Below are 24,410 nucleotides of genomic sequence, written 5' to 3'. Positions count from 1 at the left end.
CCGAGCGTGTGGCCCCCACCACCTGCATGGGGCCCTGGTGGGTGTGGGCTCAGGAGCGTGGGGCCCCGCAGCCTGGCGGGGGGAGGCCAGGGCGGCAGCCGAGCACAGAGGGGACGGAGCCGGGCTGCTGGGAGGTGGGAGGCCAGGCCTCCGCGGTGGCTGGAGGGACAGCACAGAACGGCCCGGGGCAGCAGCCCACTGACACCCCGAGGTGCTCCTGCTGGCTTCACCCCAAGGCTCCGTCACGGGACCCCTCGGGCCGCACGCTCCCTGGTAGCCGGGGAGACCCCTGCCCCGCTGCGGACTCCAGGGAGGCCCCTCCGTGCGGCTGCCACCCCAGCGTGGCCGTCCCCTGAGCTCGGACGCCCTTCCCCGGCTGCCTGGGTGATGACGGGAGGGCGCCCCCGCTCTGACCCCGGTTCTGCGCCTGCTCTGGTCGCTCCTCCGTGCTGCTCCTCTGGGCATCGTGCTGCGCCCCCGGTGTCCCTTTACCCTTCCCCGGAACCGCGGGAAGCAGCCGAGCAGTCTCAGCGGGTGTGTGTCTTGGCCCAGCAGCGGAACCCACAAACCAGGGGCATTTCCGCTAGGACGGGACATGGGGCTGACCTGGCCCCGGCCGCCTCCTCACAGCCACGGGGAGGTGACCTGCCCCGCTGCACGTGCCCAGGCCAAGAGTCCACCCCAGGAAGAGGACACGGCTTGCTCGGCCTGCGAGGTGACTGCCCGGCAGGGGGCAGGAGCAGACTGGCACAGGGTGGGGAGCACGGGGCGGAGAGGCAGAGGGAGAGCACCTGGGTCCCGCAGGCGTGTGGGGAGGGAGGGTCCCCCTGCAGATGGCAGGACACGCGCCACAGCCCCTGGCCGGTGGTGGCCAAAGCTGACCAAACCCGGGGCGCCTGGGTGGCTCAGGCAGGTAAGCGTCTGCCTTCCCGGGGTCCTGGGATCAAGCCCTGCGTCGGGCTCCCTGCTCACTGGGGAGCCTGCTCCTCTCTTCCGCTTGTGGCCTCTCTCACTCCCTGCGTCTCCCAAATATATAATAAAAACCTTTTAAGAAAACCACCCCCGCCCCCCGCCAGCAAATCCTTCTCACCTGACGTACAGAGAGGGAATGAAGAGAGCAGGATGGGTGGTGGCCCTCGGGGGGCTGGTGACTGTCCCGCAGTTTAAAGGTCAGACCCCGCTCCCCTCGCAGCCCCCAGCGCCCCTCCCGCACCGCACCCCGTGGATTCACAGGTGCTTTTACGCCCCCTTCTTTCACACAAAAGGGGGACTGGTCACCCCTTCCCACACTTTTCCCACTTTTCCGTCTCCATGCGTCAAGCGTCCCGAAGGAAGGTCCCCGTGTTAGCTCGAGATGCTGTTTCCTTCTGCAGCCACCAAACCATGTAAGTCCTGTCACTTTGTCGCCCCAGCAGGGGCTTCACCTGTAGGTTTTCCTGTCTCGTCCTCCTCTGGGGGCCGAGTTCCCCGTCGTGGGAATCACCGGACCACCAGGGTCCTGTTCCCGCTGGACATGTGAGGGTGCAGGGCTGGGGCCCGGGGCCTCCAGGACCCCTCAACAGCTCCCTCGCCTCCGCTGGGGGCCCACTGGCTCAGCGTGCCTCAGAGAGTGGCAGTCGCGGAGCGTCCCTCACCTGCAACTCATCCCCACATCTGGCCGTGTGGCCCTGGGGCCGGTCAGCCAACACAGAGCCCCCAGCCCCAGGGGCCGCATCCTGGGGCTTTCACAGCTGGGAGGTCTTCTTTTACCTAAACAAAGGCTCCGTGGAGGGAGGCCGATCTGACTGCCGTGGTCCCTCTGGTTTCAGAATGAGCCGAGGGTCCAGCCTTGGAGGGGGGGCGGCCAGGCCCCCAGAGGGCCCTGCGGCAGCCGCTCACTGTTCCCGAACGCCGCGAGCACCCGGCCCCCACCAAAGCCAGCCGCGGCCTGAACACAAGGGCACCCCACGCACGACCAAACGCCGCTGTTGGTCTGGTGCTCAAGCTCCCTCTGGAGTGGACCCTGCTCTGGGACAGGACGGGGGACGTGCTGACACCCCAGCGGCCACCGCGAGCAGGGCTTCCTGCCGGTGGAGAATGCCAGATGGGATGTGGGGTGACTCTGGGCCGAGCTCCCCGGTTCCCAGCCCTGTCCCTCCCCGGGGGTCAGCCCCCTCTCCTGGGGCTGCTCCTGGGGACCTGACACCGGTTGAGCGTGTGGAGGGGGGACAGAATCAGGTTGTGGCACGCACGACCCGCCCCAGGGCCGCCAGTGTCCTCACCCGGCTTCATGGCGCTCATGACAGCACGGCAGCTCCGCAGCACCGCCTCATAGATGGCCTTCTGGTCCGCGGTGAACTTGCCGTTGGCCGGGAACGAGCACGTGATGTCAGAAGAGAAGCAGTAATACTCGCCACCCATGTCGAACAGGCTGCAGGGAGAGGAGCCTGTGAGGTTGGGATGCCCCCAGCCCTGCTCCCCCCGCCCCACCCCGGGACTCAGGGCAGCCTGCTGGGCCCCGGGGGTGTCCGGGTGCCGGGCCCGAGCCATCCGGGTCGCCAGCGCAGGCAGCAGTACGGGGCCTCCCACCCTCTGACCCCAGAGCTGGCAGCCTGGAGGGAGCAGGGCCCATCCTGCACACACGCCCCCGGCCCCGAGGCCTCTGCTGGCCAGGCCTCTGGATGCCGGGCTGTGGGCCTCGCCTGGACGGGGGGGAGGGACGGAGACGTGCCCAGGCCCTGCCTCGCCACCTCCATGCAAGCACTCCCACAGACCCCCAGGGCTCCCCTGCCCGGCGCTGCTGGTGGCAGCCGGGGCGGGGGGGGGTGGGGGGTGGGGGGGGGGCTTGGGATGGAGGCCCTCACGGATGCACGAGGTGGGCTAAGCTACACACCCAGCTCCCCTGGGCCCGGTGTCTGAGTGAGACCCAGCGGGTGGCTCTGTTCCAGCGCCAACCCCCCCCCCCCCCCCCAGAGGGAAGTGTGGCTCTCCCCGCTGGGACAGATCCGCCAGGGCCTGAGGGAAGGACAGGGCGGCCCAGCAGGCAGGGGCAGAGGGGGCGGAAGGGGGGCTACAGGGCCCGAGCTGGGCTCTGAGAGCCAGCGGGGTGGGGTGGGGTGGGGGTGGGGGCGGTGCTGAACACTCGGGCAGGCTGGGGGCTCAGGAGGACGGACACCCCGTGGTAGGGCCCGGGGGCAGGGCGAGGAGGGAGCCGCGTGGGCCTCTCCCACGCCTCCGCGGCCTCGGGGTCCCCACTGGTCAAGCGCAGGAAGTATCCCACCCTGCACCCTCTGTGGTGGAATGCGACACGGTGTGTGAGGCTGCTGGGCCCCGCACTCCCCGGCGGGGAGCAGTGGGGCCCACAGACTGAGCACCCCCCATCCCGTCCCACCCCGGCACCTCAGCAGGCTTACAGAGGGGCCCCAGCAGCACCCGGCACTTGGTCGGCCAAGCCGGGCCCCGGGTGGAGACAAAACCAACGGAGGCCGTCGGTCTAGCCCCGGGCCCAGGATTCTGGGAGCCCGGAGTCGGGTGGAGCCGACGGGCGGGGCTGGCTTCCTCCTGGGGGGGGGGGGTCGGTCTGCAGCGTGAGTCCTGGCAAATCTGAGCCGCAGGGCAGAGCCGGGCCTTCCCCCAGGGCCTCCCCTACACCCGAGGCAGTCCTCGTGGTGGGCACAGCCGCTCAACAGGCATGGCAGGGGCTGCTGGCGCACCTGCCCTGGGGCCCCGACCCTCAGGGACAACAGAGCAGGGGGTCCCTGCCCTGCTGGGGGGGGGGGGGCGGGAGTCGGGCCCTGTGGCCTGACAGCACCAGCTACTCCAAAGAAACAGCGTTTTGGAGGCAAAAACCCAAATGCTCAGGATCCCCGGATGCTTTGCTGGAATCCAAAGTCCCCAGCCGAGCACTTTTTAATCTCCTGTCTTTTTCCGATTGCAAAAGACCATAAACAGTGTCAACAGTGCAAAAAGCACCAGATAACACCTCAGGTGATTCTCAGGGGGGTGGGGGGAGAGCCCCAAGCAGGACGGCACAGAGCTCCAGGCTGGGTCAAAGTCACAGACTGTAAGGGACCCTGCCGGGGAGGGGGGTACGGGGGGGCAGCACCTGGGCCTCCCGGGAGGTGACCCGACACAAGACAGAGAGGCCTTGAGCAGACATGCCCAGGCAGCTGCGCCCCAGGAGGCCCCAGATGCAACAGGGGGTTTGGGCCAACAGCTGCTTGCGGGGGCACGCGGGCCCCCCGGAGCCGGCTGGGAGGGCGGGACACATCTCGGCCCTCACCTGCGGGGAAAGTGAGGTTCTGAACGCTGGCCCAGCAGCTCAGAGCCCGGCGACGGGCCCTCCTGTCCTGGCTCCAGCCCCGGGCCCCGGGGGCCTCTGCGCTTCTACTTTTAAGACGCAGGGACGCTGCCCCTTGTGCCCTCCCGGGGAGCGGGTCTGTGTGGGGCCGTGGCCCAGTTTCACCCTGGGAGCGGAGCGTTCTCACTGGGGCCCCTCAGAGACAACAAAGGAAAATGGTTTGTGGTTTGTTGATTCACAACGTCCAAGAACGGCCTGCGCAGAGAGGACGGAGCCGGGGCTCGGGCGACACAGGCTCCTGGGGGCCGACAGCTCCGCAGGACCGGGCCCATCTCAAAAGGAAAACAGAAATTGGACAATGTCAGAAACGAGGAAGCCCGCAAGAGCACGCTGGGGGCCGGAGTCACCTAGAGCGGCGACAGCAAGACGCTCCTCCGGGGCAGGCGAGACCCCTGAACTTGCTCAGGAGTCCCGTGTCCTCAGGAGCACAGCCAGGACGCCGGGTGGACGTGCCGGGAGCTCCTCGGCCCGCCTGGCGTTCCCGTGCGGATTCTAGAAGACTTCGCTTGAGCTTTTTGTGTGAGAATCGTCGGTCGCTGCAGAAGGAAGTGTACGCCCCGGCGGCCGGCTCCATCCTGCCCAGCGCCGCCCGGGCACGGGGCTGCAGTCTATTTTCGTGTTCTCAGTTCCTTATCTTTCTCTGCTTTAAAAAAAAAAAAAATCCCCCTCAGAGTTCCTGCACACATAAGTCATTCAGATTCAAGCCGCTCCGGGATCCGGGGACGAAAGCCGCCTCCATAAATCATCTCCCTCCAGGTCCTCGGTGTCCCCTCCAGCCATCCTCTGAGCGCAGAGCGACAGTGGGGAGCGTGGTCACAGTTTCTGGCTCCGCCGGGCGCTCGGGATCCTCCTCCTCCCCGGCGGCCTGGGGACACCCACCGGGCCGCTACCATCCTTGGCCCAGCAAACGCGTGTCATAATCTAAGACATCTGGGGAGAAGTCCCACATCTCCAAGCAATACGCTGGCGTCTCTTCGCTCACACGTGTTTATCTGGTTCTATTTCTGGCCGGGACGAGAGGGTGCCTGCCTTTGGCTCCTCCCGGGCAGCTTCGTGCCCGGGCTACCCGCCACCGCTGGCTCAGCCGGGCGCCCCCGAGCCCCCTCGGCTCCCCGGGCCCCGCAGCGGGGACCGGCCGGCCCTCGGGCAGATGACGGCCTCCGGGATGGTTGGGCCGGGGACCGAGGCCTGGGGAGCATTCTGGGGAAACGCTGCGGTGCGTGTACTGGGCTCCCTGCGCCCGGCGTCCAGCCTGCCACCAACGCCCCGAGCGTCGGCCTGGCCCCGGGCCACCTCTCACCCAAGCCTGGGCGCACGGGCCTGGGCGCGGCGGCGGCACTGCACACCTCACTGTGCGCCCGGCCCAGCGCTGCCAGCGAGGCCAGGGGATTTCTGAGAAGCAGGAAACTCCTGCTTCCCTCCAGACCTCAGCACGAGAGGGGAAGACGTGCCACTGGCCTTCCCGCTCGTGTACTGCAGCGGGCAGCCCCTCAGACGAGGCCCGTGGCCTGCCCCCGCCCGTGCAGTGCCAAGCCCCCCGAGGCGACCGGCGGGGCGAAGGTCATCACCTGGAGGCCGCAGGCTGACGCTTGGAGCAGACCTCTCCCTGTACCTTCTAGGCCTCCCTGCTCCCCACCCCGGCCACGGGCTGCTCCTGCGGCGACCGGGCCCCAGAGACCCTGGCGTACACGGTCACAGGAACAGACGCGGGCCGGGGGCGTCCTGCGTATCTAGGAAGAACTGCTGTTGCCACTCTACAGATGGCGTGGCGAGACGCAGGGTACCGCTGCGGGGCCACGTCCCCAGCAAGGGCACTACAGGGCACGTGGCCCAACGTGTGGGTGGGACCCAGTGACCGTCCACCCAAGCAGCCGCTGCCACCCGGCACAGTGGACGAGCGCTGGCGTCAGCGCAGTGGCCCCCGCCGGGGAGGGACTGAGTCGGCGTCATGAGCACAGCACGTGCTTCATTTCACTTTTTTGGTAGGCAGCGTCTGTCCCGTGATGTCTGGGAGCACCCAGGCTGTCTGGACCAGTGCTTTCCAGACCGTGGGTGGTGACGCTGGCCGAGTGGGGTACAGGCAAGAATGTAAAGTACACAGAACCCACAGAGGCCGTGTAGGAGGGGGGCCTGGTCATAGTCGGGGTAGGTGCACACGTGGGACTGGGCCGGAACGTAAAGGGTGCTTCTCGCAGGGACAGAAGGCCGACGGCAACGGCCACTGGGTTGGCTGTCCGGGCTGCCAGTGTTCTCTTGCCCTGAGGCCTGGGCACACCCTTGAGGCCATCGAATCCTCAGGAGGGGGCTGCTGGGTGAAAACCAAGTGTTCTTCCCAGGAAACAGCAAGGGGGTAGGGGTCTGGGCTGGGCCTGGCACCAGGGAGCAGGCCCTGGAGGGGACGCTCGTTCTCAGAAGTCGGCCAGGGCACCAGGCACCAGGGCGAGTGGGGCCTGGAGGCTCCCTCCCTCCAGCTCTGCACCAGCTGGGGTGGGGGGAGCCGCGAGACACAGGTTTGCCCCCCCACCGCCCCGTATCCCGTATGTGGGATACCACGGGCGCTGCTGGGGCCCTGGCTGAGTGACGGGGACCCCTGAGGCCTGCAGGGTGGGGGCAGGGTGTCCCACTGCGATGCAGGCTGCTGCCCGGGGCACGGTGGCCTGGGACGGAGGGGTGAGGTAGGGTGACCTCCCCCAAGGAGTCTAACATCTAGTCAAACCTGTGGAACGAACCGGGAATGAGACACAGACAGAAAGGGGTGGGCGGGGGTGGGGTGGGGTAGGGGCACTGGTGGCGGGAAGGGGACCAGCCAGGGAAGAGCCTGCCTTGGCCACCAGTCCTCACAGGCCTGTCCCTTCATCCATGGGAGGAAAGGGCGGGGTGGCGTGGGGGTGTGACACGGGCGGCAGGGCAGCGGTATGTGCCAATGACACACCAGCAGCGGGTCAGGGGGCTCCAGGGGCTTCCCTGGGAGGAAAACCCTTATTTCTCCGGGCAAAGAGAAGTGGGGCTTTGGTCATCGTGAGCTGTGTCCTCACCTCTGCTGGTCAGCAGGGCAGTGATCGGGACAGGGAGAAATACAGGCCCGTGCCCTGACAGCAGAGGGGAGGAGGCTGGGACAGGCGCCCCCCCCCCCCCCCCCCCCGCCCCCGTTCCCACGCCCCAGGGGCAACCGGGGAGCCCCCGGCAGGGAGGAGGCCCGCCCACACATCCTGAGACAACGCTGCCCTCTTCTGGCCAGCGCTGGGATGTCCGGCTCGCCACCGTCGGGCCACATCCTGCCTGCAGCGAGGCCACCCAGGCGCGGGCGTCCTTAGACAGGTGCTCTAGAAGGTTCTGCGGAGGAACACGGCGTCCGACCTCAGGAACCCCTCCCCTGCTCCTTGATCAGATGGTGGAAGCCAGAGGAGCAGGAGCGGAGAAGGGGTGTCCGAGCTGTTTTCCAAATCCAAACCCACGGTTGGGTTCCCACAGCCTGGACCCCTCCCGCCTCTGCCCCTGGGGCGATCCTGCCGAGGGGCACAGGGCAGGCCAGAGGGCTGCGAAGGCCAGCCCCAGCCCCGTGCGTCCAGCACAAGGAGGGCCCGGCTCCGGGGCACTGCCTTCCCGTGGATTTGAAGGCAGACGGTGGCGCTCGCTGCTGGCCCGTGGGTGGGGCTCCCTGCTGGCCCGTGGGTGGCGCACTGGCCCCCGGCACCTCCACCCACCATGGGGACTCTGGTTTCCGGAGCCCAGGCTGGCTCTGGGCAGCCAGGGCAGTACACAGGCGCCACAGCTGTCTTTACGACAGCTGTGCTCACACGCACCTGGCTGGGGCTGGTCTGGTGGGGAGGGGCCTCCTGGGGCTCCCACCACAGAGGATGTCCACGCACAGAACCGGCATCCTTGGTGTGAGCACGCGAAGGGCGTGAATTAGCAAGTGTACCACCCTCTTGCACCGTTCTACAAGGTCTGCATTTGCCTTAAACACCCCCCAAAAGCAACTACTGGCTTCTCTAGGACAGTGACCGGGGGGTGGGCCCCTGGAGAACTCGTGAAAGGCTCTGAGGGCCAAGGGCAAAGCCCCAGGAGGCCCAACGAGAGGCCTCGTGGCTCTGAGGGCGCTGGGTGCCGGGCCCGCAGGATCGGAAGCCACATCAAAGTCTGCTTCCCCATCCGTGGGTCACGCGGAGCAGGTGGGGCAGCATCGCGCAGAGGGAAATGAGCAGCGGCCCCAGAGTGGGTGACGAGGCTCCAGGTGACGAGGCTCACACGGAGGGAGACCAGCGTGCGGACTTACAAGCCCCCGATCATGGGGCAGCGACTGACGCCACGGCAGCTGTGGCCTCGCTCCCGGGCAGGGGCCGGTGGTGGAGGGACAGAGGCCCAGGTGGGGGGTTGCTGGCCAGCCTCACACCCCACCTGGCACTCACCTGGGGGACAGCGCGGGGCCCGAAAACACAGAATGGGGCTCAGCGCTCCAGAGCGATCTGCCTCAGGCTCTGTGGGGGCCCCAGACAGCCCCCTCCTGAAGGTCCAACTATCTCTGGGGCATCTTCACCTGACTTCAAGGGACGGAGACCCAGAACGTAGCAGCAGGAGGGCACCTGGGAGGCACTCGGCTTCAGGGAAAGCTCTGCGCTGTGCTCCTGTTTGGGTTTCGTACCTTATGATGAAGCATCGTGGCTTTTATGTTGGGGTAACAGAGTGATTTATTATTTACCGAACACGGTAGGCGCGCGGCGGATCAATTTCAATAAAACAATGGATTCTAAACGCCGCCAGCAGCCTGGCAATGGCAGTAATCAACAAAGCATGTTGCTCTAAATGCTGCATAATAAATTGACTATAATAAACTCATAATTATTCTACTGGCTACATTTCAAAGTTAGCACCAGAAAAATAAAATCACCAATTTGGACTTGGCATTAACATCCACGGGACTTCTGGATCGCTCCTGCCTCAGCTGCAAGCAGGAGATGCAGGAGACGCAGGTGCCGCGCACTCCTGGGGGCGAGGACGGGGGCCGGGGTCACACCCGCGCCACGGGGAGACCTGATACATGTCGCGCCCTGGTCAGCCGAGCCCGACCCCAGCAGCGGCCACCCCAGGAACACAGCTGCGACCAGCCTGTCACGGGGCGAGCACCGTACTGGGGGCAGAGGAGGAGGAGAGTGGAGAAGCAGCCGCCTCCTGGGCGTGCCAAGCTCAAGAGCAGAACACCCCACGGCCACACGGCACTGCCGCGGGGCCCTCCAGGAGCCCAGAGCTGGCCTCGGGACAGCTCGTGTGGCCCGGTCTCTGCTTCTGCCCCGGGACTGGGTTCCCACCTCCTGGCCCTGCAGGCAGGACGGGCTGCAAAAGGGCACTCGGAAAGGTTTCAGGAAGCGAAAGTCCCGGAGACGCCAGGTGGTCGGTCTCTCTTTGGGGCCAGCGTGGCTCGGCCATGGCCGAGGGCAGGGCCCACCCCTCTCTTTCCTTAGTCTCCAGCTGAGCCAAGTCTGAGGCAGCCACTCCCCACTCTCTAAATCCCTCGGGCTCTGCACCTAGACCCCCCCCCTTTTATCTCAGTGACCCTGCCTACCTGGGGTCAGGGCGAGACAATCCACCTGAAGAGATCTCCCTGGTGCCAGGCACAGGGGAAGGTCCTGCCAGGGTTTCTGTACCCCCTCGGCCACTGTGAGACACTCTGGAAGGTTGCAGCCACTTTGGGTGTCCTCCCCTGTATGCTCCGGGCCCCACTCTGCTGGTTCAGGCCCCCGGGAAAGGGCACATGAGCTTCGCACCTGCGTTTCTGACACGTTTCTCCTGCCCCTCCGTGCAGCTCCTCTCGGAGGAGAGGACTATCTCCACTAACAGAAAAGTAGACTGAGGCTTCAAGAGGGGACTGAATGGCTGTTTCCTCCTAGAAGTTTGAGCTGGGCTCTGACCAGCAGCGGCCCGAGCCAGAACACCCTGTCCAGCTACTGACCCCGGCTGAGGGGCGAGCCTGCAGCCAGTTGCAGAGCCTGCCGTGCCTCGTGGCAGGGACCCCCTGGGACTGGGTAGATTTCTGAAAACACCTAGCAGTGACAGCTCAGAACTCGGCTCATGCCTCCCAGTGGATGGGGGCCAGGGCCTCTGTTTGCGGGCTCCCCTCCTCACTGCCTTAGGGCCGGGCTCCATGCACAGGCGGCGGGGCTCTGACCGCTGGCCAGGCATTATCCAGAACACTCGCTCGGGAACTGAGCCTAGCAGGGTGACACACCCACCACCCGAGAGGAAGCAGGCTGGCAGGTGCCCCGGCAACCAGGAGATGCAGGCACCAAAGAACCGGGCGGGACAGCGCATGACCCCCACCCTGCCTGTGTGTTGATGACCATGGTAAGGTCTGAAGACCAAGACAGGCAGGCCTGGGGGGGCCTGAGGCCTCTGGGTGGCCCTCAGTGGCCCCGTGGCAGCCGGGGCTGGCCCTGCCCGATGGTGGAGAGAAGCAGGGAGTGCCCAGTGCCCGTGAGCCAAAGAGAGAGCTGGTCTGGGTCTGACCAGCAGCTGCCCAGAGAGGTGCGGCGTATGCCCAGGGTGAGCCCTGCACCCCGGGGTCATGAGTAGGCTGTGCAGTTCTGCCAACAGGGGACAGTCCGTCGGAGGGTTGGGGGCTGCAGATCCTGTGTGCACCTGCTGAGTTGGGGCCCCATGAGGTGCTCTGAGCACCTTAAGCTGTGCTCAGAAAAGCCCAGCAAACAGTCTTGAAGGTCAAGCACCCCCTGTGACTTCCTGAACTAATGGTCATTTATGGGTGGCTGAGGCTGGCAGGACGCAGAGGGTGGGAGGCTCCCCAGGGGTCTTCCTGCTCCAGACTAGGTGCCCGCCCTCCTGGTACCCAGACAGAGGTGTGAGTGCAGTGAGTGTGGGGCGGGGTCTGGGGGCCGGCTCATGCTCCCTCTGAGGCTGGGCCTCAGCCTCCCCGGCACAGGAGCCACCCCCTCTCTCCACCCCCACCCCCTCTCTCCGTGCTTCCCTGGCCTTGGAGACCAGACGTCATGCAGGTGGGCGGCCCTGGCAAGGCAGTCTGGGCCCAGAGCAGACCTGAGGGCCCCATAGTGCTCAGGCCTCTCAGCGCAGGACCAAGAGGCCCCAGGCACGCGGGACACACGCAGAGCACGGGCAGGGGCAGCGCAGGGCTGGCCTCACTCACCACATGTCTCCATCCTGGATGGTCCGGTCGTTGGGGGCCCCGGCGTGTCCGTAGTGCAGCACAGCTGAATTCTCACCACTGTAGAGCGAGGGGCAGGGGGGCAGTGTCAGGAGCGCAACCTCACCCAGCAGGCCCTGGGCTTGCACCCCAAACCCCTGCCCGAAGGCAATACCATCCACCCGCCAGTAGAGACCCTGGGGGTGGCTAGACCAGGCCTACGGCCTGAGGTGGGGGCGGGGAGCAGGGTGGCCCTGGCACCTGCAGCTCTACAGCTGGTGGCCAGCCTCCTGGCTCTGGGCTCACAGTACGGCCACGTGCAGGGCTTCCCCAGGTGAGTGCTGTGCGGCCCGGTGCCCTTGGGGCTGGGGATGTGGGACTGCTGGGGGAGACGGGGTCTGAGGCCCGGGGAAGGGACCCCCAGGAAGCCTCCTTTTCCTGGTGGAGGGAGTGGGGAGGCCGGGGAAGGGCCCGGACCGCAACAGGGGCCACCATCTGCAAGCCTCGCTCTTCTAACTCAAGCTTGCTTCCCTAAAGAGCGATGCCTTTAAGAAAAAAAGGACTTTTAAGTCCATCCAAAGGAGAAAAAAAAAAAAAAAAAACACCCCACCTGGGTGTAATATTTATGGCCCTGTTCGGGAGTCTCAGGAATCATAAAAGTAGAAATAATGATTTTTCTCTCTATCCACCAGAGAAGAACATTTCCAAAGACTGAGATGTTCACATGTATTATTCATGCGCCGAGGACGCACACATCAGCAGAGCTGCGGGCTCCGGCCTGGCTGCGCAGAGGCCAGACCCTCTGACCCAGGGGCAGAGCATGGGGAGACCAGCCGGAGTGTGCCTGGGGGGCTGAGGGGGCCACCCACAGCCAGGCCGTGCCCCTCAAAGACACACCTAAGGAACACATGCGGACATGCACACGGCGGTGCACGCTCGCGGCCACGAGCTGCCCCATTCTCAAGGTCACGCGTGCCCCAAGCCTCCAAGCACACTCAGCCACATGCAGGTGACACACAGACAGGGAGCCCTCGGCCCCAGCCACAATGGGACACCCCCCACCCGGACACCCAGCCCCGCCACAGTCGTGACGTTCCCTACACGGCCACCCTGACGGCTACACACAGGCACGGAACCACGGCCTCACGTGCTCACATAGCTCCTTCCCTCACTGCCACACACAGAAGCCATCACTGTCGCGTGCCACATCCTGGTCCTCACAGGCTGGGTGTGCGCCTGTGTGGAGGGGGCTGGGAAGGCCAGCCAGCAGCCCAGGGCGGCAGCCACCCTGGAGGGGGCAAGGGAGGCCATGGCCGTGAGTGGGCTGGCTCCCTCCTTTGCCCCACGCGGGCCGGGAGCCTTAGGAGGGAGCATGACTTCTCTGCTTACGTGGGCGCCAGCGTGGGCTCGGTGGCTACTGGTGTGCCTGAGCTCACCCTCCCCGCCCCACAACCTCCTCCCCCCACCGTTTCCACTTACCTGCCACAGATGCAGGTGTAGGAGCTGTGGCGCATGCCCCCCCGGGAGTAGCAGTAGTGCTCGAAGAGGCTGTGGGGGAAGAAAGGAGGTCAGGAGGAGTTGCCGGGGCATGCACGCCCACTGCCCCACGCAAGCCCTCAGCTCGGGCCTTGCTTGGCTGCACCTGCAGCAAAGACCCGCGCTCCCCTGCGTGGGTCCGCGAGGCTGGGAGCCGGGAGCCCAGGGTGGGCCAGAGGCCACCGAAGCAGGGAGGAGAGGAGAAGCTCACCACCTCCAACGCCACGGAGCCACCCAGCCTCCTGGGCCCATCGAGGGGTGAGCCCTGGCCCTGTGGGAGACAGGCTGGGGCGGGGCCCGTGGGTGCTTCTGCAGGGCTGCACGGAGTGTCTCCCTGTGGCTCCCACGTCCACCGGCCACAACCCACCCCACCAGGACGGGCTGGACAAAGGAGGGACCTGCGCTCTCCGGGCCCCAAGCTAGACTCGGACGGCCCCGGGCCTGGCCCCGGGGAGGGGCACAGGAAAGGAGAGCGAGAGCTGCCGCGCGCTGGCCCAGAGGACAGGCTTGAGGGGCAGGCTGTCGTGCAGACAGTGCAGGGCAGAGCGGTCCCTGGGGTGGGCAGAGGGGGCGGGGGTGGAGAGGGGCCCTGCTTCCTTCCTCGGGCCAAGCAGCGAATGGCCCCCTGGACAAGCTCCCACCCTGGGCAGGGGAGGCCAGGAGCAAGGTCTGGAGGCAAAGATGGGCTCCTAGAGCCGGTCGCCAGCCCCCGGGTTGAGCCCAGAACCAGAGCCTGGGGAGGCCCCCAGGTGCACAAGACGTCAGCAGACCCCTGAGAGCCCAGCAGTATAACCAGGGTCAGAGGGCAAGGCCCCTGCCCTCCCGGGGCAGATCCCGGAGGTGACCACACGGGCCGATGGGCCAGACCAGCCACAGCAACACCACATCAGGAGCTGAATCCTTGGGGGCGAGGGGGGCAGTGGGCATGCTACCACGAGCTCCGGGGAGGCTGTGACCCTGCCCATCCCCATCATAAACCCTAGGACCCGGGGGTGGGGGCTCTGTGCTCAAGCAGCTCAGCCTCTCCAGGCCCCGCCCCCCAGGAGCCCTGGCTGAGAAACAGGTGCCGGGGACCCCACCCACACATTAACCTCAGGCCCGTGCCGCTGTCCCCGTCCCCAGCACACCAAGGCCGCCCGTGGGCACGCTGAGTGGCAATCCTACCCTGCACGCTCTAGGCCTGCTCTGGGGAACGTCCGTCTGGAGGAGTCTAATCTTCCAGGCGCTGTAAACACCAATTATGTATAATTGTTATGATTGGGTATTTAAGTAGTTGTCATGCAGGAACGGCTGTGCTACATTCAACTGGCTTTCAGCCTTGCTTCACCAACCTCCCAGGATAATTGGGTACCTACGAGCAAACTATTTCTCCAACATAAAGGATTTCAGGAACTGCCAGGGGGGTGAGGAAGGGCACACACTCCCCCTTGTCAGCGTGCCCTATGCTTGCAGCAGGAGCACTCTGGTGGCCGCCACCAACTTCCACCTGTGTCCCAGCGACCATGGGGGCGGAGAGGCCACATCACAGCCCCTGAAAGTGGCTATGGCCCAGCACGTTCCCTCATGGGGCAAGCCTTCCTGCACCAGGCCCCGGCAGGTGGCTCTGGACACCAGCTCTGCACCGCCTGGGCCCCCAGCCTAGATTCCAGGGCCTCGGACACCAGGACTCCCTCCACACAGCGAGCCCACGGTGAGGGGAGGACATGCCACAGATCATGTCGCAACTGTGCCTGGGCAGAAGCAGATCTTGGGGCTACATGGACGCCGGGCGAGGGGGCCTCTCCTGGGACGGGGGACAGGCTGACACCTGCAGGCTGTGGGAAGTGCGGGCGTTAGGAAGGAGAGGCAGGGGGACGACTAACTGGAACGTTCTACAGCGGCCTGAGGACACGGGGTGGGTGGGAGGCTTCCCTCCCCTGCACGGTTCTCAGCGGCTGGCATTTCCCTGCCGCGTCACCCACTCGGGAGAAACAGCCTTCACTGCACGCCCTGGCTTCCATTTAAGAAAAAAGCACTTTCGGGTAAGAGGCACAGCTTCGAGAAGCACCAGACTGAGCAAAGGCTGACCCAGTTTTCACCTGCAGACTGCAGCCCGGCACCGGGGTAGCTCCTGCCACAGGAGGAGGAGACACGCCATAAGCCGAAAAGTCACTCGAGCTGAAAATGACTTGAAGTTCTTCAAATTGGACTTTGGCATCTAATCTTGGTTTAAATTAACTTTTCTGACATGACCTGAGGACCAACGGGAGCTTTGATGGCAGTAACAGGTAACACCCAGGCCCACGTTTTCTGCTCCTACGCCTCGGCAGTCCCCGTGTCTGGGCCCTTGGGCCGGGGCTGTGGACAAATGCAACGGTCAGGGGGCCCGGGCAGAGATGGGAGTCCCACACATTTCTGATTTTCAAGGGTCGGGAGGTTGCTGAGCAGTGCATGCTGCAAACTGGGGCCACACGGGTGACATGCAGCTCCCGTGGAGCTCGGTCAGCGCTCAGCGAGCAGGGGACAGACGGTTCCCACCACACAGCTCACAGGCCAAGGCGGCAATGGAAGGGCAGTTAACGAGGACCCTCTCGAACTTTATGGAAAATACGGCAGGCACACTGTGGCCCGGATGAGGGGGACTCCTAACCAGGGTCTAACCTGCTGGCTGACTCAAGTCCCAGCTCAACTCGGCTGTAAGCCACCCATCGGTCCCTCCGGAGCTGCAGGGAGTCAACGGCAGAGTACGTGGCCAGGAACCGTCCCACCTCCTGCACTCAGAGGTGCTACGGAAAAGGTAACACGCGGAGCCACGTTCGTGGGGCAAGAAGGAAGACGGGAGCTGCCAGGCTGGGGGAGCTGGAGGCCTCGGCTGATGCTGACACATGGGGACAGTGACAAGGCCTCCAGGACGCAGGCAGCAGCAGAAGAGAGCCGAGACCCCACCCCTACTTCCAGGGATGCACCCTCAGCATGGGGCCGACTTGGAGCCACTTCGCCAGCGTCGAAACAGGCCCTCCGGAAGCCTGCCCGGGCTCTGGGGAAAAATAAAGTCCCGGCCCTCCCTCAGAGCTCAGGGTGTAGGTCTGTCCTCCGTGGGGGTTCAGGTTGCAGGGTGAACTGCCTGCAAGGTCTGGAAAACTCCCACGCCAAGAAATGAGCAGATAGCTGGGTGCTGACTGGTGGTACCGGAGCCCCCGGGAGGAGTGATGCAAAGCCAACCGGGCAGCCTCTGCCTCTGCCCAGGCCAGGCAAGGTCCGTATGTGTGCGTGCGTGTGTACACACACCCTCACGCTGAAGACGAACTCACAGTTCAAAATCAGTCCACAGGAGTCATCTGCCACAGCAAGCAGCAGGGGGGGCCCCCCACCACCACAAGGACTTCTGCTAACATGACTGCCAGGTAGAAACCACATGCACCTATGAGATAATCGACACGGAACCACAGAGCATCAAAACACAACAGGCAGATGTTGTGAAGAACCACAACGGAACTTCTGGAAGCGACCAGTCTATTCATATGCAGGTGGGGACAAGAAGCCAGGCAGCAGGGCTTGTAGCCAGAGATCTGGGGCCCCGGCCTGTGAACCCGTGTCCTGCTGGTCCTAACCGCCCTGCTCCCTCCCTCCTACCCACCTGCATGGAGCATGGGGTGGGGGGCACCCGACCAGGCACCAGGCACAGGGCCCGGCACCAGGAGGGGCCTCCTGATGTGCAGAGCCAAGCAGGGCTCCCACACACGCCGGCCGCTCTATGGTCCCTGAAGCTCCCCCAGCGTGGCCATTCTTCTAACTACAAATTTATACTCCTTGCCTATGAATTTCTCCCAAGCGAGACACGAGTGGAGAATGCTTTGTATCCAGGCATCAGTGACAACCTGTCGGTAACCTGGGAGAGTCTGTGCTGTGAATAACGAGGTGGATGGGGCTACTGCAGCGACGGAGGGGCAGGCCCATTTGTCAGCGCCCAGAGATGATGAATGGGGCAGGGAGAGCAGATGCTGAGGCCCGGATCTGCAGGAACAGGGTCTCCAGGGACAGCACTGTGGGCCTCCCCCGGGGCCCGCAAATCCAGGCCACGGAGCCAAGCTGGGCACACGGCCCAGCTCCTGCCCTCCGAGGTTTATCACCCGATGAGGAGATAGCCACAGCCCCATAAAAATGCATTAGCTGCCCACGGTAATGGCCGAAGGGCTGCCCTGGGCGGCCAGTGTCCGCGAGCTCTCAGCACAAGCGTGAGCACCGGCAGACGGGCCGGCCAGGGAGGGGAGCAGGGGCCCAATCGGCCCCTCCTGGCAGGGCCCTGATGCACAGAGGCTCCCCGGAGGCCGAGCCAGGAATGGGGATGTGGAAGGGAAGGTGGGCAGGCCACTCGGCTGAGCTGCAGGTCCAGGAGAGGGAGCGTTAGGAGGCAGGGTTCGCGTGTGCGGGGTCCTCCCGGGCCCAGGAGGGTGCCCTGAGTTCTCTCCTTGCAGAGGCAGGCTCCTGAGGCTGCCCTCATGCACTCCGGCCTGTGGCTTCTCCAGCCTCTGCGTGTCCTGTAGTCCTTGCCTGGGCCACACACCGAGCCTCCAGGGGCACCACTCAGCACTGACACCGAAGCCAAACCCTAGCTCTGCCACTTGCCAGCTGTGTGGCCTGTCCGTGCCTCAGTTTCCTTGCCTGTAACATGGGATAACGGGACTTCTCACAGAGCTGCTTTGTCACTTACGTGATATAAGACACATGAAGTACATGCGACAGTGTCTGGCATGCTCTGGGCATTATGTACAGGCCACGTGAGGCGTCACCACTGTCGTCATTCAGGGGCCTCCGAGGGAGTGCACACAGCCAGGACCCCGCGCCAAAGGCAGGAAAGGAGGCTGGGCTTCGACCAACAATCCCTTGGCCATTCCCGTGAAGCCAAACAGAATCCCTCCGTGGCCAGGACCCCGGCGTCCGCACGCTCCAGCACGGCCAGGCTCTCCATGGGCGCCCTCCAGCCCCACATGCGGGGGGGACATGTGCGCCCTCCTCAGGGCGGACGCACACGGGGTTCCCGACACGGGGCATCTCAGCTGCCTCCTCCCACCCATGCATCCGGAAGTGTCGCCTCCCCAGGGAAGTGCCAGGGCCTCGAGTGAGGAGAAAGGAGGGAGTGGAGGTGAATCACGAGGTGTCAGGGCCAGCACGGCACTGGGTTACTTCTGATTCACGTTTATCCTGTTTATTTACTCTTATATTTGGGGGCACAAATGACCACAAGTACATATCGGACGTCTGAAGGCCTATGTACTTACTAAAAGAAGAGCCTTGATAGCAAGAAAACCACGGTTGCCCAGAGAGGAGCCCTGAGATACACCTGGGGGTGAGTAGAGTGTTTTCCTGGAGGTGGAGGCAGCAGCCAGAGAGGAGTGGGATCCCACCCACAGGAGGAGTTTCTGCGGGGAGTCAGCAGGAGGAGAGCAGCTTTCCCAGGGAACCGGAAGCACATACCACATTATTTTTGTTCTTCTAGGGAAGGGTGGAGGCTTGCTCCATTCATTTCTTCTCGGGTGATCAGATGGCATCAGAAAGCACCTGAAGGGCCCCCATCCCTCCCTGGTCATCGCTGCCATGCACCCCGGGAGAGCCTGGGCTCTGTCACGGAGCTCCCCGTGGGCCTTTGGACCTTGCGGTGGTGAACCAAGCCCTTCTCCTCCCGCAGGCCTCCCAGTGAGGAAGGACACAGAACAGGCTAGGGGACCCTCACTGAGGCTCGAGGGTGTTTGATTTTATTTTATTTTATTTTATTTTATTTTATTTTATTTTATTTTATTTTATTTATTTATTTATTTTTAAAAGATTTTATCTATCTATTCATGAGAGACACAGAGAAAGAGAGAGGCAGAGACACAGGCAGAGGGAGAAGCAGCCTCCCTGCAGGGAGCCCGACACGGGACTCGATCCCAGGACTCCAGGATCACGCCCTGGGCCGAAGGTGGCACTAAACTGCTGAGCCACCCGGGCTGCCCTCGAGGGTGTTTTAAATGAGCAAGTAGCCTTCACACAGTTTGTTGCCAAGAAGGGACTGTTTTGGACCAAACGCAGACATGCATTATTAATAAGATTGGAGCTCACGGCACAGCCTGCAAGACCCGGCACCTCCAGGGACACAGACCCTGTGTAGTGGCCGCAGTGCCCGTCTCCACCACCAGCAGCCCCTTCTGCCCGAATGCTCCCCGGGTGGGGACAAAGACACCTTCCCACCCAGGACCTCCCACAAAAACCAGCCCATAAGGGAAACCCAACAGCCTCCAGCGGCCTCCAGCATTTTCAACAATCCTTGGGTGGGGTGGGCGGAGGGGCGGGGGGCGGAGGAACCTGCAGCTCGGAGCTGTGGGCAGGGAGCCCGCTGAATCTGTGCTTGAGCTCGGCGTCCCTGCACGGTTTCTGACACTGATGCGCCCCAAGCCTCAGGCCCGTCGGGGGTGGGCGCACCAGGACGGCACCTGCCTCGCAGGGCAAGGTGTCGTGTTCTGTGAACGCTAGTGGTGGATGGAGCGTGTTACACACCTGCCAGGGCCAGGGCCTCACAGCTGTGCACGGCAACCGTGCCCCATCCCAGGCCACGCGGGCCATGCCGGGATGGGGCCCCGGGCGGGCCCGTGGAACGCAGAGGCCCCGCAGGGTTGGGGGGAGAACCCGCCAACCAGTGGCAAGGGCAGCAGCAGAGACAGGGTCACGGCAGGAGGGCGGGGAGCACCAGAGAGAAGCCACTCACTCTCTCCCCAGGAGCAGCATTATCGAGGTACGAGATAATTAGCATTTTAATTGGATAATTGGGAATTCTAAATTGCCTATCTTGTATTAAGCATAACTGAGGACATAACGTGACATTCAATTAACAAATATTCCTCTTTATTCTTGACATGCTTGATTACGTTGAATTTCTGAGTTCTTCAGTATCAGTTACCGGATAAAGCCCTGGCCGCGCCAGACTGCTAATAAGCACAGAGCATATATACGTGGAAAAGATTTCAGAAATTCTCTACACAAAGGGGGGAAAAAAACCCAAAAACCTCACCCATAATCTTATTCCCCCGAGATAACCTCTATCAAGTATGTTGCTGAACATCTTTCCAGGCACGTTTTTAAAATGCATAAACACAGGTTTTTAAAAGCAGTAATTAGCTGTCTATTAAAATAACAAGACCTTTTTCTAAGCCGCTTTCTGACCGAGATCTGACTACAGTCGCAGGGCCCCAGCGCAGTGCCCTGTCCCGGTGAGCACGCCCCGCGCCCGGTACCCTGCACCCGGCACCCAGCACCCGGGGTCCCTCCCAGGCAGCCTCCCGCCTGCGGGCGGCCTGGCTTCCAACACCCCACGGTACTTCTGCCTCCTTGTGACCTCTACGTAAACGGAACCAAACCACACGCCCTCCCTGTCCGGCTTCCTCTGCCGCTGGCGCCCACGAGGCCCACCCGGGGGGCGGGGAGCTGTCCTTGCTCGTTCTCTTGGTTGGCAGCGTCCCCCTGGCTCGCTCTCCTGCTGCTGAGCGTCCCGGCCGTTTCCGGACGGCAGCTGTCGCCCACAGAGCTGCCGCGGACCCTGCCGTCGGGGCTTCGGGGGCGGCGTGCACGCACCTCCGCTGAGCACGCTCCGGGGGCTGAAGTGCTGTGTCACCGGATTTTGCATTGGTTTGGCTGCAGCAGGTAAGGCCAGTCTTCCCAGGCAGCTTATCAGCTTATTCCCTGGCCTGTAACTCCTCCCACTTCGCACCTGTGCAGGGGTCCCAAGTGAGCTGAGAAGTGCCCTCCCCCCCACCCCCACCCAGTCCTGGACCGGGGCTGGCACATTTTAGGGAAGGTTCTCGCTAAAGCAACAGCATTTCTATAGACACACTCTACACGTCTAGACTATGGTTATTCTTCCAGCTGCCACTCTGTCCAGAATCTACTTTCCCCTCACCCTGGTGCAGGCCACCTTCTTCTCTTGCAGGTCGATGGGGACATCGCTTCGGCCCTCATCCCCTACAGAGGGCTCCTTTTATGATCTAAGAAGGATCACAGAGTCCTGGCTTCCTGGGAGTAGCGTGTGCCAACCTCCCCCCCCCACCCCATTTCCCTGCCTCCTCTCGTCTTCTCCAACTGCCTCCCTGCTGCTCCGGGGAACGCTGGGCGAGCTCCCACCACAGGGCCACCAGAGGAGCCCCATTCTCTCCGCCTGGAATGTCTGTCCCAGAGATCCGTAGCTTGCTCTCTCCCTCAGGACTCTCCTCCAACACCCCCTTCTCAGGGACCCTGTCCCGAGCTCCCTGGATAGAGCCCTCCCTATATGACTTTCATCCATCCATCCACCCACCCTATCTCATCTCCATTAGGCTGGGGGTTTGTCTATTTTGCTCACTCCAGTGTCCCCAGGGCCCAGAATAGTGCCTGGCCCACCGACGCCTCTCAGTACATTTCTGTTGAGTGACTGAATAGTAAATGGTTGTGTGGGCAGGACCACAGCCTATAATTTACTTCACCAATTTCACGCTGTTGGATATCTAGGTTGCTTCCACCTCCATGTTACGATGGACACCCGTGGCCATATGCCTTTCCCTGTCTTTGGACTAAATTCCTAGAAGGAGAATTACATGTGCACGTTTTGAGTCTCAGGGCCTGTTCTGCCAAACAGACCCCAAAAAAGGTTCATAAGGATTCTCAGAGTCCTGAGCAGTGCATCATGGGGCCTGTCCGGTAGGCAAATCGCAGCAGTATTTTCTTGTTTCACGGATTAACTGGCAAGTTTACATGTTTATGTCCTCATGTTTCTTCCTTTCTGAGTGGCTTGTTCCTTTTTTAGAAAAATGAATGTTCATCTTTCTCTTATTGATCTTTCTGGGATTTATATATGATGGACACCAGCTAGTGGTTCCGACCACCATCGAGGCAGCAAGCAGCTGGCCCATTCTGACCCTCCGCAGGACCTCCTTTGCGGATTCCCTGGAAGAAGGGCAGGGCAGCAGGGGCAGGAGCCACGGACTAGGACGGGACTGCCTGGTGCCCAGAATGATGACAATATGCAGGAAGACAAACCCCGGAGCCTGCAGCACGCGGCTCAAGTGGAAAATTCTAGGTCTGTGAATCCAGACCCCTTGGGGGCTGACACTCTTGAAGGAGTGACAGGGCCCCAGCTTTGGGAGGCTCTGGAGGAGCTGTGCAAACACAGGTGCCGCTGCCAACAACGTGCCTTAATCCAGGATCAACATCTGCTCACATCTGACCCAATCTCACCAGCCCCAAATGGGCTGATGTCAGTGGTCATAGCCTTCTTGGCCCCAAACTGAACTGCATCCCCCACTCACCTTTTAAAAATGCACCAGGTCACCCTAGGAATCACCCATGGAGGATCAACGTATGACCAGGGAGGAGCGGAGGGAGATGATTCTTGTTCGACACAATCCAGAGGCTACTTTCCCTCCCAGGGAGGCCTGCACCCCTTCTTCCCCTTCCCAGGAAAGTGCAGGAGAAGTAAATCGTCATGTGGGGAGCCTTCTGGAAGAGCTACGGGAGTGGGGGCTCTCCTTCAGCTAGTTCCCAAGGCATGATGGAAGTCCACGAGATGACATTATGGGGTACACTGATAAACATCTTTTATGCATTAGGTATTTATTTTAAAGTGTTCCATTCCATTTGCAGCAAATTATACTGAGTTTCATTCACGACAGGGATCTCAAGCTTTCTTTTAAAGGATGTTTAAGGGGGGAAAAAGTAAAGAAACTATTAAGCAAATGATACTACAAGTGGGACGAGGGTTTGGCAGAGGGTGTGAGGGTGTCACGTGACTGGTGCTAGCTGATTCTGCTCTGAGGCTTCGCCGGAGGAAAACCTGTTTTCAGCTCCAGGTGGAGTACACTGGTCCAGAAGCTCCCTGCCTCCAGAGAGCACCTGCCTGTCTATGGAAAGCAGCTGGTGGGAGGGGCTTAAACAGAACCCAGACTCCGTCCTGTACGTGCGACCCTCCCGCCGCTGTTCCTGGCCCTGGCTCAGCGGCCTTGGACGCCGGGCCAGTGTGGACGGACCCTCAGGGCACAGGCCAAAGGGGCCCCTCCGTCCTTGGCAGCTGGAGTGCCGAGGGGTCTCGGGGGAACAATGCCACCTCCAGCAAATCTGGCCGCTAAGGGCCTCGGACAAGCAGGTGCCAAGTTCTTGCCACGCCGCTCTGGCTCTGCCACCGAGTGGAGACGAGGAAGGGCTTCCCTTTGGCCTGAATCCTGGCTGGATTACTTGGCAACGTTTCCATCTTCCTTTGTTTAATAGCGCATCGTAGAGCCAGGTCACTTAGACGGAGCTTGTTGAGGGCAAGGATTCTCTCACATGCCCACACGGGACCATGGGTGTAGAGCACCTCGGGTGCCTATGGCCGCCCCACCCCGCCTGGGGTGTCCTCCGAGGCCCCACTCCTCAAATTTTCCCCACAAGCAAAGCTTGGAACCTTCCACCACAAGGGTGCTTCCTGAACACCAACCTGCAGAGGATGAGGGTCCTGGATTCCAGTCGGTGCAGTCGGGGCAGGGTCCCCCGTCACCCCTTCTAGAGGAAGAGAGGGCTACGCTTTTTGAACTCCTCTAGGGTGTCTGTCTTGTTTCTACAGAGCCCAGTGCTACTCTGTTTCCAAACAACAAATTTCTTTCTCGGCCTCATTTCTTTCTCAGCCTCCTAACCTTAAAGTATTTCACAAATTGGCTGTTTCAGATATAACTTTCTCTGGAAAGCACCGTTTTATGTCAATGCCTCTCATAAGTGGCGGTCTGAAGTACTGGCTGGCTCTCCCCATCCCGGCTCCAGCTCTGGCCAGCCCAATGGGGCTCCCCTCTTCTGACCGAGTCACCTTCCAGGTCTCACGTCCACATCTTCCCTCCCAACTGCCCTCTGCTCAAGGCTCTGACACCAGTCGGGCCCAGATGCATACATGCAAACCATTCTAGGTATTTTAAGCAGAGGACACGGAATATAGGGAACCAGTCACCAGGGGTATGTGTCTGGGGGGTGGTCAGTGTGCAGCCAGAGGCCGGGGCCACTGCCAGGCTGGAGGACCCAGGGGAGCTGTGTCATTGCAGCCCAGGATCCCAGCCACCTACAAGAAGCAAGAACCACGGCTGCCTCACCAGGTGAGCACCACCCCAGGTACCTAAGACACAATGTGTCCTCTTGGCTCCCCGGGAGCCACAAAGCCCACTCGAAGGACAACCAGTAACAGAAGGGAGGCCCAGACCCCGTTCAGCAGGCCTGGGCGGGCCCTTGATGGAAACAGCCCTTTCCACCCTGCACGTCCTTGCATTTTATGGCAGCATATTGGCTACTTAACGTGGGCTGCCAAAGACCTCTCCTAACGAGCCTTCGCGTCCCCGCTCACAACTCCAAACGTTATTTTAGACACACTTGGCTGAAGGAACAACA

General features: G+C 62.6%; 1 protein-coding gene across 2 annotated transcripts in view; it reads right to left on the bottom strand.

Annotated features, from left to right (window-relative positions):
- PEPD (peptidase D) overlaps window positions 1–24,410 on the bottom strand; it is a 109,622-nt gene that overhangs the window by 8,790 nt on the left and 76,422 nt on the right. For both annotated transcript variants that reach the window (XM_077855872.1, XM_077855873.1), the window contains 3 exons: window positions 12,969–13,037; window positions 11,493–11,570; window positions 2,262–2,410 (listed from right to left, as the gene is read on the bottom strand). In XM_077855872.1, coding sequence (XP_077711998.1) covers window positions 2,262–2,410; window positions 11,493–11,570; window positions 12,969–13,037 — 296 coding nt within the window. The remainder of the gene's footprint in view (window positions 1–2,261; window positions 2,411–11,492; window positions 11,571–12,968; window positions 13,038–24,410) is intronic.

This window comes from Canis aureus, chromosome 1 (genome assembly GCF_053574225.1).
Source record: "Canis aureus isolate CA01 chromosome 1, VMU_Caureus_v.1.0, whole genome shotgun sequence".
Lineage (NCBI taxonomy): Eukaryota > Metazoa > Chordata > Mammalia > Carnivora > Canidae > Canis > Canis aureus.
Note: the sequence above shows the minus strand (reverse complement) of the source record. Positions and strands in the feature narration are given on the sequence as shown.